Source organism: Triticum dicoccoides, chromosome 1B (assembly GCF_002162155.2).
Source record: "Triticum dicoccoides isolate Atlit2015 ecotype Zavitan chromosome 1B, WEW_v2.0, whole genome shotgun sequence".
Lineage (NCBI taxonomy): Eukaryota > Viridiplantae > Streptophyta > Magnoliopsida > Poales > Poaceae > Triticum > Triticum dicoccoides.
Window position 1 is genome coordinate 350,166,906 of NC_041381.1, and position 17,039 is coordinate 350,183,944.

General features: G+C 46.1%; 1 protein-coding gene across 1 annotated transcript; it reads left to right on the plus strand.

The window, feature by feature from the left end:
* Positions 1-7,399: 7,399 nt before the first annotated feature.
* On the plus strand, positions 7,400-11,532 carry LOC119334723 (probable prolyl 4-hydroxylase 3). Its single transcript, XM_037607264.1, has 8 exons — positions 7,400-7,641; positions 7,769-7,856; positions 8,588-8,685; positions 8,767-8,864; positions 10,523-10,652; positions 10,741-10,928; positions 11,027-11,124; positions 11,249-11,532. Exons 1-7 carry the CDS (start codon positions 7,415-7,417, stop codon positions 11,098-11,100), a joined length of 903 nt encoding a protein of 300 aa, XP_037463161.1. The 5' UTR covers positions 7,400-7,414; the 3' UTR covers positions 11,101-11,124; positions 11,249-11,532.
* The last annotated feature ends 5,507 nt before the right edge of the window (positions 11,533-17,039 follow it).

A 17,039-nucleotide genomic window follows, 5' to 3' on the forward strand; every position in this document is an offset into this window, starting at 1 on the left:
TCACCACTCGGTAGGATTTTTACAAACTTAGGCGAAACGGATTCGCAACTAAGTCACCCACTGAGGGGAATTTTATTGGAAAATAAAAATAAAAAGTGACAGATATTGTGGAGGAACTATGACACTATTATTTTGAGGTCCATGAACTACAAAAGTACTTTATTGCAACTCATTTGAGTGATAAAACTTAAGTGTAAAATGGGCGGAGTAGCTCCGCGTTCCAAGCTCGGGGCTCGTCGATATTATGCTCGACGTTGTAGAGACGGTACGCCCCGTTGTGGAGAACCTTGGTGACGATGAAGGGGCCTTCCCAAGAAGGAGCAAGCTTGTGTGGTTTGTGCTGATCCACTCGGAGAACCAAATCCCCTTCCTGGAAGGCTCGACCTCTCACATTTCGGGCGTGGAAACGGCGCAGAACTTGTTGGTAGATGGTCGATCGGATCAGAGCCATCTCCCTTTCTTCCTCTAAAAGGTCGACTGCGTCCTGCCGCGCTTGTTCAGCTTCTGCTTCATTGTAGATTTCAACTCGAGGAGCATTGTGGAGAAGATCACTCGGCAAGACTGCTTCAGCTCCATAGACCAAGAAGAATGGAGTTCTTCCGGTCGACCGATTAGGCGTGGTCCGCAGTCCCCAGAGTACAGATGGAAGTTCGTCGACCCAAGCTCCAGCCGCGTGTTTGAGATCACGCATCAGTCGAGGCTTCAGTCCCTTGAGAATCAGTCCATTAGCTCGCTCTGCTTGTCCATTCGACTGCGGATGGGCGACTGATGCGTAGTCGACCCGTGTGCCTTGGGAGTCGCAGAAAGCTCTGAATTCCTCTGAGTCAAAGTTCGACCCATTATCCGTAATGATGCTGTGCGGGACTCCATATCTGAATATTAGTTCCCTGATGAAGCTAACAGCAGTACCGGTGTCAAGGCTCTTGATTGGTTTAGCCTCGATCCACTTGGTGAACTTGTCGACTGCCACCAGTAAATGCGTGAAGCCACTTCGTCCTGTTCTCAAAGGACCGATCATGTCCAGCCCCCAAACTGCAAAAGGCCAGACGAGCGGGATGGTCTTCAAAGCTGACGCAGGCTTGTGCGACATATTCGAGTAGAACTGACATCCCTCGCACTTATCTACTATCTCTTTTGCCATCTCATTCGCCTTGGGCCAGTAAAATCCGGCTCGGTATGCTTTGGCCACGATGGTCCGAGAGGACGCGTGATGACCACAGGTCCCCGAGTGAATATCATTGAGGATGAGTCGACCTTCTTCTGGTGTTATGCACTTCTGACCGACTCCAGTCGCGCTTTCTCTGTATAATTGTCCTTTGATTACGGTAAAGGCCTTAGATCGACGGACGATCTGTCGAGCCTCTTCCTCATCCTCCGGAAGTTCTTTCCTCGAGATATATGCGACATACGGAATCGTCCAGTCGGGAATGACCACCAAAACCTCCATGATCAAGTCGACCACCGCTGGGATTTCAACTTCAGTCGGATCTGTGGCGCCCTTGGGCTGCGGAGTTTCTTCGGTGAAAGGATCTTCTTTGACTGACGGAGTGTGTATATGCTCCAAGAACACACCACTCGGAATGGCTTCTCTCTTGGAACCTATCTTTGCTAGATCATCAGCTGCTTGATTTTTCAGTCGGGGTATATGATGGAGCTCCAACCCCTCGAACTTTTTCTCTAGCTTCCTCACTGCACTACAGTATCCAGTCATGGCTGGGCTTCTCACGTCCCACTCTTTCATCACCTGATTGACCACTAAATCCGAGTCGCCATAGACCATTAGGCGACGGACGCCGAGTGAAATGGCCATGCGCAACCCATATAGGAGGGCCTCATATTCTGCCTCATTGTTGGAGGAATCAAAGTGAATCTGGAGCACATATCTGAGCTTATCTCCTCTGGGGGAAACCAGGACAACCCCAGCACCGGAACCATTCAACATCTTAGAGCCATCGAAAAACATGGTCCAATGCTCCGAGTGAACTTCAGTCGGCTGCTGTTGTTCAATCCACTCGGCGAGGAAATCTGCTATCGCCTGGGACTTAATGGCTTTCTTTGCCTCAAACTTGATATCAAGGGGAAGAAGTTCAATCGCCCATTTGGCCACTCGACCAGTTGCGTCTCTGTTGTGCAAAATCTCAGATAGTGGAGCGTCGCTGACGACTGTGATGGAATGGTCAGAGAAATAATGAGCAACCTTCTTTGTGGTCATGTATATTCCATACACAAGCTTCTGATAATGAGGATATCTCTGCTTGGATGGAGTCAAGACTTCAGACAAATAATACACTGGGCGCTGAACTTTGAGAGCTTTTCCTTCTTCTTCCCGCTCGACCGTTAGCACAGTACTGACGACTTGTCCTGTGGCTGCGATGTAGAGCAACAGAGGCTCTTTGCTGATTGGAGCAGCAAGCACCGGCTGGGTGGAGAGCAGAGCTTTTAGCTCGGCAAACGCTGCATCAGCTTCTGGAGTCCACTCGAACTTGTCAGCCTTCTTCATCAGTCGGTAAAGAGGCAGTGCCTTTTCACCGAGTCGTGAGATGAATCGACTTAATGCGGCCAAGCATCCAGTAAGCTTCTGGACATCGTGCACTCGCACAGGGCGTTTCATTCGGAGAATAGTGCCAATCTTCTCTGGGTTAGCGTCGATTCCCCGTTCGGAAACGAGAAAACCGAGTAACTTGCCACCAGGAACTCCAATGTGCACTTTGATGGATTGAGCTTGATATCATACCTTCTGAGGTTGGCAAATGTTTCGGCGAGGTCAGCGAGCAGGTCGGAACCTTTTCGTGACTTGACAACAATATCATCCATATAAGCTTCCACATTCCGACTGATTTGGGTGAGTAGACACTTCTGAATCATTCGCATAAATGTGGCTCCAGCATTCTTGAGGCCGAATGGCATGGTGATATAGCAGAAGCACCCGAATGGAGTGATGAAAGCTGTTTTTACCTCATCGGGCCCGTACAGACGGATCTGGTGGTACCCGGAGTAAGCATCTAAAAAAGACAACCTCTCGCATCCCGCGGTCGAGTCAACAATTTGATCTATGCGAGGGAGAGGAAAGTGATCTTTCGGGCAGGCCCGGTTGATGTGCTTGAAATCAATGCACATTCGGAGCGACTTGTCCTTCTTAGGAACCATGACGACATTAGCGAGCCACTCGGAGTGGTAGATCTCTCGGATAAATCCTGCCGCCAACAGTCGAGCCACTTCTTCACCGATGGCCTTTCTCTTCTGGACGGCGGACCGCCGAAGATGCTCTTTGACTGGTTTTGCAGATGAGTCGACTCTTAGGCGATGCTCAGCCAGTCCCCTGGGAACACCTGGCATGTCAGCGGGCTTCCATGCAAAAATGTCCCAGTTCTCACGGAGGAACTGGATGAGCGCTTCTTCCTATTTTGGGTCGAGTGTTGTGGAGATGCGGGTCGGAGCTGCTTCGGGGTCGGTCGGGTCAATGTGAACAGGCTTCGTCTCACCGGACGACTGGAATGCATACTCTGTGGCGGGCTTCTTGGATCGCAGCAAGTCACTCGGATCTGCGTTTTGCTTGTATTCTTCGAACTCGACCGCCGTCACTTGGGAATCGGCAATCTTGGAGCCCTTCTGAAAACACTCCTCTGCCTTTTTCCTATCACCGGTGACAGTGATCACACCTTTGGGACCGGGCATCTTCAATTTGAGGTACACGTAACATGGTCGGGCCATGAACCGTGCATAGGCTGGTCTCCCCAAAATGGCATGATATGCACTTTGAAAATCCACGACCTCAAACGTCAACTTTTCTTTGCGAAAATGCTTCGAATCACCAAACACTACGTCCAAAGCTATCTGGCCGAGTGACTCGGCCTTCTTCCCTGGTATAACTCCATGGAAGCTCATGTTACTAGTGCTCAGTCGGGACATCGGAATGCCCATACCTTTCAATGTGTCTGCATACAATAAGTTCAGCCCACTTCCACCATCCATCAGCACCTTTGTCAGTCGAGTGCCTTCGACAACTGGATCGACCACCAAAGCTTGCCTCCCGGGGGTGGCAATATGAGTCGGGTGATCAGATTGGTCGAATGTGATGGGTGTTTGAGACCACTTCAGATAATTTGCCTTTGCTGGGGCAACCATGTTCACCTCTCGGTTAATCACTTTCAGTCGACTTCTGCTTTCCACATCTGCAAAGATCATCAGAGTGGAGTTTATATGCGGATATCCTCCCTCACTGTCTTCTTTGTCTTCGGCCTTGTCCGATTCCTTCTCCTTATCCTTAGACTGTTTTCCCTGAAACTGCTGGATCAGGAGTCGACATTGGCGAGTGGTGTGCTTTGGGTAAATGATATTCCCCTCTTCATCTTTCTTCGTGTGAATGTGACACGGCATATCCATCACGTCGTTCCCTTCTTTATCCTTTACCTTCTTGGGGTTCCAGGATCCTTTTGGTTTCTCCTTAAACTTTCCTTGAGTCACGGCCAGAGCCTCTCCAGGAGCTGCCGGTTCAGCCTTCCGCTTCTGTTTCCGACTGGTGTTTCCTTTTTCCGACTGACTCGGCTTGTGCTTGCCGCTTCGGAGTCGGTCTTCTTCTTCGCCGTTGGCGTACTTGGTAGCAATCTCCATCATCCGACTCAAGGTCATGTCACCGGTTCGACCAAATTTCAAACTCAGTTCTCTGTTCTTGACGCCGTCTTTGAAGGCGCATACTGCCTGATGATCAGAGACATTTTCCACAGTGTGGTGCAAAGTGATCCACCTCTGAATATACTCTCTGAGAGTCTCATTAGTTTTCTGCACGCAGACTTGCAACTCTGTCAATCCCGCTGGTCGCTTGCAAGTCCCTTCAAACGTTCTGACGAACACTCGGGACATATCTTCCCAAGTGTAAATGCTGCTAGGAGGTAATTGAGTCAACCATGCCCTGGCAGAACCTTCCAACATGAGGGGCAAATGCTTCATGGCCACCTCGTCGTTCCCACCACCGATCTGAACTGCCACTCGGTAGTCTTCAAGCCAAGTTTCAGGCTTAGACTCACCAGTGAACTTGCTGACTCCTGTTGCCAACCTGAAATTGGGGGGGATAACTGCGGCTCTGATAGCTCTGCTGAAACATTCAGGACCAGAAACATGTACTCGACTGCTCGTGGGTACACCTCTGTCGAGTGCGCCACGATGGGCTCTGTTCCGGTCGACCAACCCTTGCACGATAATGGATCGCGCGTCGAAGCCTGGCTCTCTGGGGTCAACTGGAACCCTATGCCCTGTACTGTACTGACGCCTATCATCTGGCTGCCGAGGAGCGTAAGACCCACCCCTCGGAGGGGAATAGGGCACTCGACGCCTATCATCTCGGTCGAGTCTGTCGCCATATTGATCTCGCCGATTCTCACGCCCTTCGCGCCGCGGAGGCGATTTGGGGCTGTGAGCCGACTGAACCGTATTCACAGTGACAGATCGACTGTGAATTCTGTTGCGCGACTGAGACACGGCTGAATTCTGATCTCCTGCTGCCCGGAGCAGATCCCTGATTTGCAGCAAACCTCTGCCAGCTTCCGACTGCGAAGGCTGAATGGACTCTGCTATACGGGTCGCAGCTGCTAAATTCTGAATTGGGGTTCGATATACCTGAGTCGGCGGGAAGAATTGACGTCGACTGGTGTCGGGAACTCGTTGCCGCACGCGCTCGTCGAGTGCTCGCTGAAGGTTCTCCAGTCGAGTGCGCTCGGCCAAATTGGCCAGACGCGCCTCCTCCAAGGCACGAGCCTCGGGGGTTTCTCCTGCGATGGGAATACGCAGGGGATCCTCGTTCCTGCGGTGAAGCTCTTCTCTTTGCAGAGAGTCGAGTGGCTCGGGCTGGTACTCTTCGTAGTCTCGTGCAGGGTCGCCGCCGTCACCTGCTCCACCACCACGAGCGAAGCCAGGAGGGCTGTGGGGCCCGTTGACCATCAAGATTTCCGCCGCTGGATCACTGCTTCCGCACACGGATGCAGTCTCTCCGGAGCCAGTCGACTGATCGAACAAGCCGTAGAGAGATTCGTTGGGCTCGATTGCCGCAACTTGTGTAGTGGCCGATCGGCGAGCCACCGCGTGACTCACCCATCGCTGAAGCCTCGACCGGCCTGAGCGCTTGCGCTGGCGGGAGACCGGGAGGGTGGATGATGGAGGAGCCGACCGATACTGGGTCGACGGTTGCCGCAGCAGAACGCCGCGGACACATGCGCGAAAATGCGTCGCACCGCGGACGGGGAGCGCGTCTACGTCGAGTGGAGCCTCCTGGAGCCATGCGGAGTCGTCGGCGATGAAGGTGAGGGTGCCGAGACGGATCTCTTGACCCTTGACCAAAACTCCAGCAGACACCATGATGAGAGTACTCGGAAGAATCGCAACTTCTCCACAAAATCGCTAAAACACCGGCCCCACGGTGGGCGCCAACTGTCGTGGTTCTAAGCCTGACAGTAGAGTGGGGGGTAGGTATGGAGAGGCAAGGTCCTAGCTATGGAGAGGTTGTAAGCACAAAGGATGTACGAGTTCAGGCCCTTCTCGGAAGAAGTAACAGCCCTACGTCTCGGAGCCCGGAGGCGGTCGAGTGGATTATTAATGTATGAATTACAAGATGCCCAACCCTTCTGCCTGTGGAGGAGGGTGGCTTATATAGAGTGCGCCAGGACCCTAGCCAGCCCACGCAGGAGAGGGTTTAAGGTGAGTTAAGTCTGGGGCGTTACTGGTAACGCCCCACATAAAGTGCCTTTACTATCATAAAGTCTACTTGATTACAGGCCGTTGCAGTGCAGAGTGCCTCTTGACCTCCTGGTGGTCGAGTGAGTCTTCGTGGTCGAGTCCTTCAGGCCAGTCGAGTGAATCCTCGTTGGTCGACTGGAAGGCGACCTCTTCTAAGGATGTCCTAGGGTAAGTTACTTGGATCAGGTCCATGATCCTACCCTAGGTACACAACCCCATCAGCCGCCGCCGCCGCGAGCGTGTGCGCCGTCATGTGTGAGTGAGCGCCGGCAGTGGTCGGCGGCAGAGGTGGCTTGCAGGTGCACACGAGGTGTTTGTAGAAATGCCAAAGAGAGGGAGAGAGAGAAGGAAGAAGAGGGTCAACCTGACTTGTGGGCCCGTCCTGTCAGAAAGACGTTTAGAAGAGGTGAATCGGGCATTTTCACGACTTGGTAGTTTTTAGTCAAAGATTAGAAAAAAAGCAGTAGTTTTCGGCACAAATTTGTAAAGTGATAGTTTCTGGACACGTTTGCATGAATTGTGGTAGTTTTTGGTTAAATACTCAAAACAGACCGACGACTCGGGTCACAGCGCGAGAGAGAAGGAGAGACGGACGACGACGACGAGGAGGAGGCGCTAAACCCACCGGGCCGGTGCCGAGGAGACCCGAGGCCAAGCCGCATCCCGGGCGGGCGGCCGCGCGCGCGCGATGGCGAGCAGGACGGCGGGGCGGGGCGGGAGGCCGCTGCTGGGCGGCAGCGCCGGGGGCGGGAGGCGCGGGAAGCCATCCAAGGCGATCATGGCCGCGCTGCTGCTGGCGTCGGTGGCGCTGCTGCTCCTCCTGGCGCTCGGCGCGCTCTCGCTGCCGGCCGGCTCCGGCCGCGGCGCGGTCCTCTCGCTCCCGCGCCCGCGCTTCCGCAGATCCGCGTTCGAGTCGTGCGTCCCCGCCTCCCCCTCCGACGTCCACGGCCTCCCTGATCTGCCGTGTTCGTTGCCCGCGCACGCTGTCCCTTTTATCCCGAGATTGACGTGGTGCTTGTTGTTCTCCGTTATCGTCGTGCAGGAGGCTGGAGAAGCGCGGGGAGAAAGGGGAGCCGTGGACGGAGGTTCTGTCGTGGGAGCCACGGGCGTTCATCTACCACAACTTCCTCGTGAGTCTCTTGCCCCCATTCTGTTTTTTGGTTTGGGCCGAAGCGGCTGCCTCTTTATTCTTACGTGCTTTGTTATCGGTTCTATAGGATGCGGGTTGGGAGATCTTGAGATTTGTGTCGGTGATTCTAGGCTATTGTTGGATTCCAGTTAAGAGCTCGTTGTAAACATTGGCCTATCCGTACCAGATTAGATTCGTTAAGTAAAATCCGAAATGCTTGTACTTCAGTCGCAAGAATGCTAGTTATGATGTGAATTAGGTACAGAAAATTGCGCATGAAGGAAACAGATGTGAGCTGGACGCCACTGGCATTTCACTGTAGAGGGCTTGTACATGCAGCCGCGCCCGGACATGGCTCTTGTTGAGTTCATGTGTATTATTCATCTAGGAATCCTCATATATATAGTCACACATAATTTGTGCTTCGAATCTGCTTGACCTTCAAGCCAGGGGCTCAAACTCAGAAGTTCAGGCACATGGGCTTTGATCAAAGAAGTAGATGATAAATATCAAGACTTGCATTAGAAACTTGGCACTGTGATTATTACTATCCAAAATGCCTTTTGGAAGGTGTTTACTTCTGATGACATTGCATAATAGGAGATGAAGAAATGTCATGTGTATTTTTTGTATTTATTACACCTGGTTGCTATTACCGCAAGTATTTATCATCTATGTTAGTTCGCTTCAAATAGCGATCAGGGTATGACTTGACTTTACTGCTGCTCTCAGTCCAAGGAAGAATGTCAATATTTAATTTCATTGGCAAAGCCTCACATGAAGAAGTCGACCGTGGTTGATTCTGCAACTGGAGGGAGTAAAGATAGCAGGTTTGGACACTGCAAATTCTTCTTTCTCTTGGAACTGTTACGGGACCTGATGCCCACTTACGCTTAATGAAATGTATTCAGGGTGCGAACGAGTTCAGGAACATTTCTTAAAAGAGGCCAGGATAAAATTGTTCGCACCATTGAGAAAAGAATATCAGATTTCACCTTCATACCTGTAGGTATGGCATACCTACCAATATCATGGATACTTGGATGTTTCTTTACCTTTCTATGTTTTTGCTAGTATGCCTAGGGAAAAGATTACTGCTGAACTTAAGGTCTGAATATATTTTAAATACACTGCATTGTTCATTTGAAGAACTTTTCAGCTTTAATTCAGCATAAATGAATTGAACACCACCTCAAATTATCTATAAGTGTCATTTTGTTTTACTGAAAAGTTATAACTATAGCTGCTCTTCCAAATCTGAACTGTAATTTTGTATACTTCATTTTTAGGCTGATGCATTAGTCTTCGTCATGGTATAATTTCAAAGTTTTGATTAGCATGCAGTACTGTGTGTCATTGATTCACCAAAAGTGCACTGGCTTGCGACTTAGTTTGAATAGTTCATCATGGAGTATTAAGTAACTATGCAAAGTAATGTATTAGTACATTATGGAGTGCAACCGCAGTGCGTTTCGGTGATCTGGTGTTTTCACAGTTATGTTCAGCAAGAATTATCAAGTCTATACCAATTGGCAGCAAGTATTCCACTAGGAGTATTAGCTTGGAACGTACTGGCAGTATGTTCAAGTTTACATTGCCTTGTCCTGATACTAGGTGACACTTGCGCATCCAATTGTCTGAGACCCTCATTTGATAAATTGAGTTACACATATCAGTAGACAAAAAAGAGTTTTTGGTTCTCGAATTAGCTGTCAAACTATCTTGTTCTTAAGTTAGCTTAGATGCTAGGTACTTGGTTGAGTTAAACATTTGTTTCTTTGAGCCAGCATGCTTCCGACCTTGTCATGGACCACAGACCTGGCTCTGTGTCTGCCATTTTCCCAACAAGGTCATTGCCAATAATTTCAATTTTTATAGCATACCAAGTGGTAGAAGACAAAATTTTAAATTTGTGCAAGGGCACCAAGTATTGGACATGGTACACTGTACCAAAATTGTTAACCGAATTCACAGTTGCACTTGAGACAGCGCTCATGCATGCAGAGCATGATCTCATACTCCCTCCGTCCGAAAATACTTGTCATTGAAATAGATGTATCTAGATGTATTTTAGTTTTAGATACATCCATTTTCATCCATTTTGAAGACGAGTAATTCCGGACGGAGGGAGTACATGTTAAAGTCAAATATCTCATATTTAACTAGACAGTGCATGTGCACTCATACAAAAAATAATATAAAAAGGATACACACACTAAATTATGCACTCCACTGTGTTTAGTACATCTTTGAAACTTCTTTATGCTTTGTAAAGCAGTACATTGTGTAATTGTTAGTTACTTTTGGGTAGTTTGAAATATTGCACATTTGAATGAAATAAGACATTGTGCATGCCTAATAACATAAGGTACACGAGCTGTCTTAACTCCAGTTTATGCAAAAAGAAAAATAATTAGTGCATTGCAGAAATATCATATTGCCAGCGCTAAATGGCTGAATGTCGATCTGCCTAGTTCAACGTTTCACCACATGAGAGTTGCACAAATAAATTATATATTCTACCTACCCCTTTTGAGTTCTTGAATGTTTCAATGTTGAAACATCGAAGCACTACTTTTTTCATTCCGTAGCTGCTTATATTTTCTCTGGAAGTTTGCTTCAAATTTGATGTCAATTTCTCGTCATTTTTATTCATAATCTGTGCAGAAAACGGAGAGGGCCTTCAAGTTCTCCACTATGAGGTTGGACAGAAATATGAACCTCACTTTGATTACTTCCATGATGATTTCAACACCAAAAATGGGGGCCAGCGTATAGCCACTGTTCTTATGTATCTGTATGTACTACAAAGATATGCATTTTGTTACATATAACATGCAACATAGATGATCCAATTGACTTTTCTTTTCCAACTGATTAATTAGTTCGGATGTTGAAGAGGGCGGTGAGACCGTGTTTCCTTCTGCTAAAGTTAATAGCAGCTCAATACCATTTCATAATGAGCTGTCTGAATGTGCAAAGCGGGGTATATCGGTCAAACCGAAGATGGGAGATGCATTGCTTTTCTGGAGCATGAGGCCTGATGGAACCCTGGATCCCACAAGCCTCCATGGTGAGATTCTAATACTTGATGCAATGACAAAATTGTTTTCCTTAAAATGGTTGTGCAACAATATATTGACTCTTCTGTTTACCTGCAATTTCTTTTAGGTGGTTGTCCAGTGATAAAAGGTGACAAATGGTCATCTACAAAGTGGATTCGTGTTCATGAGTACAAAGTTTAGGCATAACAGAACCAGGCACTTAAGGTACTAGTTAATTATGCTGTACAGGTTTTTGGTTTGCCAACTACCAGGAGTAGTGGACCTCTACTCCACACTATCAAGCGCATTCTGGATTTATGTGAGGTCTTTTGTTTCTAATTCTTTGCAGGTCATGCAGCAGTTACTAAATATGTGGACGTTACAGCACATGATGAGGTCTCCAGTTTTCCATAGAGGATCGCCCTACATTTTTTTTTCTACCTTAACCAAGGCTTGGTCTTGGTCACCTTGTTGTACATTAACTTGTTAATCAGGCTTATGAACCAATATGAACCATGATCGCTCAGAGAAGATGTATTTGTTGAGTGTATAAATAACCATTGCCCTTCTAACGCAAATCGAGATGAGTGCCTGATAGTTCGATATGTGTGAAAGAGCATTCCTGTTCTATTAGCTGAAAGCCTAATTCAAATGAGATTTTAACTGCTACTCGTTCTATCCCTATTTACATGGTGTCCATGTATTTCGAGGTGCAACTTTTCCCCATATTTATAGGTCGAATTGATGGTCAAAGTTCAACCACGAAATTCGACAAGAAAGTCTGACCCCACATGCTAAATACTCCATAACTGGAGCATGTTTTTTTATGAATCATGAAAGCATGCAAATTGTGTGAAACGAACCCCGTCTTTCAAACATTTAAGCAGGCCTTTGTTTGAAGTTTGTAAGATGGTAATCCTATATATTTCAATACTAATTCTACATTTTCACTGGAATTATTGGACCATATAGAAGTTTGTAACTACTTGTGTATCAACAAGATAATCACTCCATCATTGCCTCTCCCCCCTATCCTTAATCTTCTGTAAGATAATACCCATCCATTCTCCAAACACTCAAAGAGTCTTTATCCATAGATCTCACGCTTTACTTTTGGTTCCCAAGAAACGGAAGCAGACTCCTTTGGGATTGGTGCATGCTTAAGGATGCAAGCGGCGCGGGACATCCTGTCGGGCCGCTACGCCGCCCCGCAATTAGGCCCCCTATTTGACGCTCTTTGCGTCAAATTGGCGGCGCCACGCACAGGGGGCAGCTCGACTGGATCGGCCCGCACAGGGGGCAGCTCGACTGGATCGGCCCATGAAGCGGGTCGAAAAATATGGCAAAACTTAGTGGAGAGCGGAGGGGATTCGAGCTGGCGACCTATAGGTTGCGAACGTGCCCACATAGCCACTCCGGTAGAATAGCTTAGTTGGCTGTAGAGCAACGCACAACTTAAAGTATTAAAACCTGACTTGTGTACTGTAGCCAATTACTGTAGCGAACCCGAAATTAGTTGCTGCGTTGTTTTTAAAAGTGTAATTTCTTTTATTGCGTGTATTTTAAAAGTGCGCACATTCTTTGAATTAATGAAAAAATTTAGAGACCGAAACATATTTCGAATATGTGAACAACAAAATTGAAAAGGCAGAAATTGTTTTTGAAAAACATGAACCATTTTTTGAATTTTGGAACAAGTTGGGAAGACATTTAAACCACGAAGATTTTTTGAATTCGTGAACCAATTATGAAATTCAAAACTAATATGAAAGTGTGAACATTTTTTAAATTTGTGAAAAATATTGGAAAAATGGAACATTTCATGATATTCCAAACAAAAATTTGAAACCACGAACATTTTTTTGAATTGCTGAATAAAAAACATAAAATGGAATATTTCATGAAATTATGAACAAAAATTTGAAAGCGCGAACATTTTCTGAAATTCTTGAACTTTTTTTGAATTTTTTACCAAATTTTAAAACCATGAACATTATTTGAATTTTTAAACAAATTATGAAATTCTAAACAAATATGAAAGCGTGAACATTTTTTGAATTTGTGAACAAATATTTTAAATACTGAACATTTCCTGATATTCCAAACAAAAATTTGAAACACGAACATTTTTTGAAATTTGGAAGTTTTTTTTGAAACTCTGAACAAAATTTGAGAATAAAAACATTTATTAATTTTCTGAACAAATATTTAAACAGGAACATTTTTTGAAACACTCGAACAATACTTCAAAACATGAACAGTTCTTGAGAAATTAACAATTTATAAAAACATTAACCTTTTTTGAAACACGAACACTTTATGAAGTGATGAACAAATTTTGAGAATGCAAACAATTTTTGAAAGACGAACAATTTCGGAAATAATAAACGAATTTTGTAAGCAGATAATTTTCTGAAAATTCCAGAATATTTCTTAAACACAAGCATTTAAAAAAAACGAGAACATATTTCGAAAATTAGAAACAAAAATTTTTAAAATTCCAAACAAAAATTGAAAACACGAACAATTTTGCCAATTCTGTACATTTTTTTAAAGCACGAATATTTTCCAAAAAATGCGAACATTTTCTAAAAAGAAAAATAAAATTGAAAAACGAAAAAAAGAAAAGGAAAAACGAACATTTTTTGAATTTAGAGAACAAAATTTTCAAATTGAGAAAAAAATTTGAACATAAATATTTTCTAAAAGTACGAACATTTTTTGAATCTTGAGAACAAATTTTGAAACGAAGAACAAATATGGACAATTTCTTAAAGCATGAACATTTTTGAATCTTGAGAACAAATTTATGAATGAAAAGAACATTTTTTGAACAAACTTGTTCACGAACATTTTTCAAAATTTTGAATATTTTTGTAAAAGCGCGAACATTTTTTTGAAAGAGAAAACATAAACTTGAAAAACAAAAAAGAAAAAAAGAAAAGTAAAAGAAACAGAAATATAAAAAGAAAGAAAAATAAAAAACCGGTTCAGGAACCTTCTAGAAGGTTCCCCAAACCGGAAAAAACCCAGCTGGGAACCTCTAGAAGGTTCCCAATACCCGGAGCGCTGGAACGGTTAAACGGGCCGGCCCGTTGCGTCGCTGCTCGGTCGGTCGCCCTGTGCGAAGCGCCGGCAGTTTGACGCAACGAGCGGCAAATAGGGGATTCCGCTTTGTCCAGCGGGAGTCCCGCACGTCCCGCATGTCCCGCACCGCAAAAGTAAAAGGGTTTCTTATCTCTCTCTTGCTTCCTCCCGATCGGGACGGCAGCCCTGCAAAATCGATGACCTTCTTCCGTCTCCAAGTTGAATCCTTCGTAAGCGCGAGATTCCGCAACAATCTAATCCTCACACATACCTTGCCTACCGTGATGATATGTCCGCCGGGGGCCGCTGCGGCGGCGCCGACTCTGCAGTGAGGATGTTCTTCCTCCACTGGCTCCCACATGCGCAGCGGCGGCGGCCGCATCATCGAACAATTTGTCTTTGTCAAGCAGTTCCAGCAGCCGTACAGCATCGTCATGGCGCCACACCATGATGGACAGATATGCCATGCACGCACGTAGACGTAGATCCAAACTGACACCAAAGGATCTCAGTTCATCGGGCCTAGCCCACCTACGTAAAGACACCCCTATACGCTCCTGTTGCGCCTGCCCACGCGCGCTGCCGCGTTTGTCGCAACTCGCAAGCATGCCGACAGACGTTCAGCGAGTCTCCCTGAGTTTACTGAATGAATCAGGTTTATGCTTGTAGTACAAGCACCGGCTGCCTAGCGGGACTTTAGCGGGCTCATGCGGGCTGCCGCGTTGTCCGCCAAAAGTGAAGCGGCGTGAGGCGGGCTGCCCGCGGTGGCCGCTAAAAACGCAGCCTCCCGCTTCGGTGTTTGGCGGGCAGCCGCAACCCGTCCCGCCTGCAACCTGATGCATGCTCTTTCTTCTTTCTTTAGAGTCGGTGCATATTCATTCTTAATCTATGGATTGGCAGCTCTTCACTTGAGTTGGGAACTGTATCATGGCTCATCTTCTCCTTCGACTTGAAGGAGTCTCAGCCGAATTCTTGTATGTTTAGAGGCAACCATCGGTCTCATGCCTCAACCTCCTTCACTGGAGGCCCTAAATGTGCTCTTTGGATGCACATCCTTGGCACGCAGGTATTTGACGTTTCTTCATCTTCTACAAGGAGGCCACCGCCCGTACAAGGAGATCATTCCTCTCCAACACATGTTGTTCTACCAGATCCTCGTTGTCGGTGAGCTATTTATCATCTTCATCCTCCTATAGGTGTCCGACCATCATCTTCATCACCAACGTTCAAGTGGGGCTCTTGCTCGATGGTGATTGTCGTCGACGAGGCTTCGAGGTGGAGCAACGTCGGTCGTCTCTCCCAATGTTCGCTAGATGTGTGGCCCTCCACGTGCCCTCTCCCTGCATGGTTGAGCGGCACACATTATCTAGGGCATTGTTGTAAATTGCCCTAGGCGGGGATTGTAGTCACTTCTTGTAATGGATGGCAGGTCTTTTATCTGCCTAGAAAAACAAGAGGCAAGCTTTGTTGAATGGAGAGGCCGATGGGTCTCTGTGACTGAGACTTGTTTGAGGCGGGAAGGCGGGTAAGGTTGACCGGGTAATTAGAGGGTGTTAGGAAACAAAGAATATCTATTTATCTTTCGCTCCATAATTAGTTTCATCAAAGTTATACAAGATTTTTGATAATCACTAGGGAGGTTAGGAGGATGGTTGTACCCCTAGTCCACTACGGATCAAACACCATGTTTGATAAGCAAGGTGCGAGTGATGCCTTTGTCAGTCTCAATCTGCGAGCTTAGGCCCTCTAGGAATCTACTATCTCATCCTTGATGTTCTAATGAGTTACTTGAAAAAAATGACGTGTTCGTAGTCTTCCTTGTGCCCCGAAAATTTAGAGAAGAACCAAGAATTCTTTGAGGCGAGCAATATTAATATTTTTAATAAACAAGATACATAATTTATAATTAATCAACTACTCCTCCGACCGTGAAAAGAGCACATAATTTTTTTGGCTTGTAGATTACGGAGGAGCACAATGCTAGCGAAACTTCCTAATTTACATTCATGTGACCGTTTCGTCCTTGCGCAGCCGTGTGCACAATAACTGCCTTGATAAAGAAAGAGGTGGGTAACGGTGGAAGGGGTGTTGGAAATATGCCATGGAGGCAATAATATTGTATTACTATATTTCTATATTCATAATAAGTGTTTATATTTCATGTTATAACTGCTATGATCCTGGAATATGCGATTAAGTGGAAAACTCATATGCACGTGTGAAATAATAAACAAATAAAATAAAGGTTCCTAGTCTCGCCTCTAAGACTGACTCAAGTGTTGTTGGTGATCATGTTTTCCGGATCTTAGGATATCATTAAGTATAATGGTAGTCCTAAAACAACATTGAGATTATGACGTTGGAAGAAGGATCATATTGATGAATGGACCCAAATTTGTTTGTTATGAATTGAGATAATATCGTCTGTAACCAATTGTAGTAGCACGGAGTGTTAACATGTGGTTTTACTCCTTAGACCATGAGAGTTTCGTAGTCACTTCTTACCGTACGATGGACTTTGGGGTTGCTCAAATGTCACGTGCAACACAGTGATCATAACGACAACTTACAGGCTCATCGGAAAGTTTGGCAAGGGACTAGATAGCTCGAGAGTGGGATTTGATCCTCTGACAATGGAGAGATATTCTTAGGGCCCTCTTGGTGTGATGGAATCCTCATTGTCTGTCCAGACACAGGGGACTACGTAACGGGGATGCCGGAACACGATAACACAAAGAAGAACAAAATCAGTAACGAGGATTTCGATACAGTGAATGTGTGATGACTCAGGATGATATCGATGCATCCTGTGTTTTGTAAAGTATCACGAAACAAAGGAACATCACGTGATAACCAAAGGTTCACTCAGAATATCATTTGTGTGCTCATAGGGATCGATATGGACGTCCATGGTTCCGCTATCGGTCATTGAAAGAAGGGGTTTAGTTCATGTCTATGAGTTACCGAACCTATGGGGTCACAAGCTTAAGGAAATCACGATATGCTGAGTCTTAGTAGCACAGGGGTACTGAGAATATATTTGTGGAATTGTT

Bases quoted from the DNA above. Each gene is read 5' to 3' on its own strand.
- LOC119334723 (XM_037607264.1), top strand. From the start codon at position 7,415: ATGGCGAGCAGGACGGCGGGGCGGGGCGGGAGGCCGCTGCTGGGCGGC. The intron at 7,642-7,768 runs GTGCGTCCCCGC...ATCGTCGTGCAG, and splicing joins CGCAGATCCGCGTTCGAGTC to GAGGCTGGAGAAGCGCGGGG. The intron at 10,653-10,740 runs GTATGTACTACA...CTGATTAATTAG, and splicing joins GCCACTGTTCTTATGTATCT to TTCGGATGTTGAAGAGGGCG.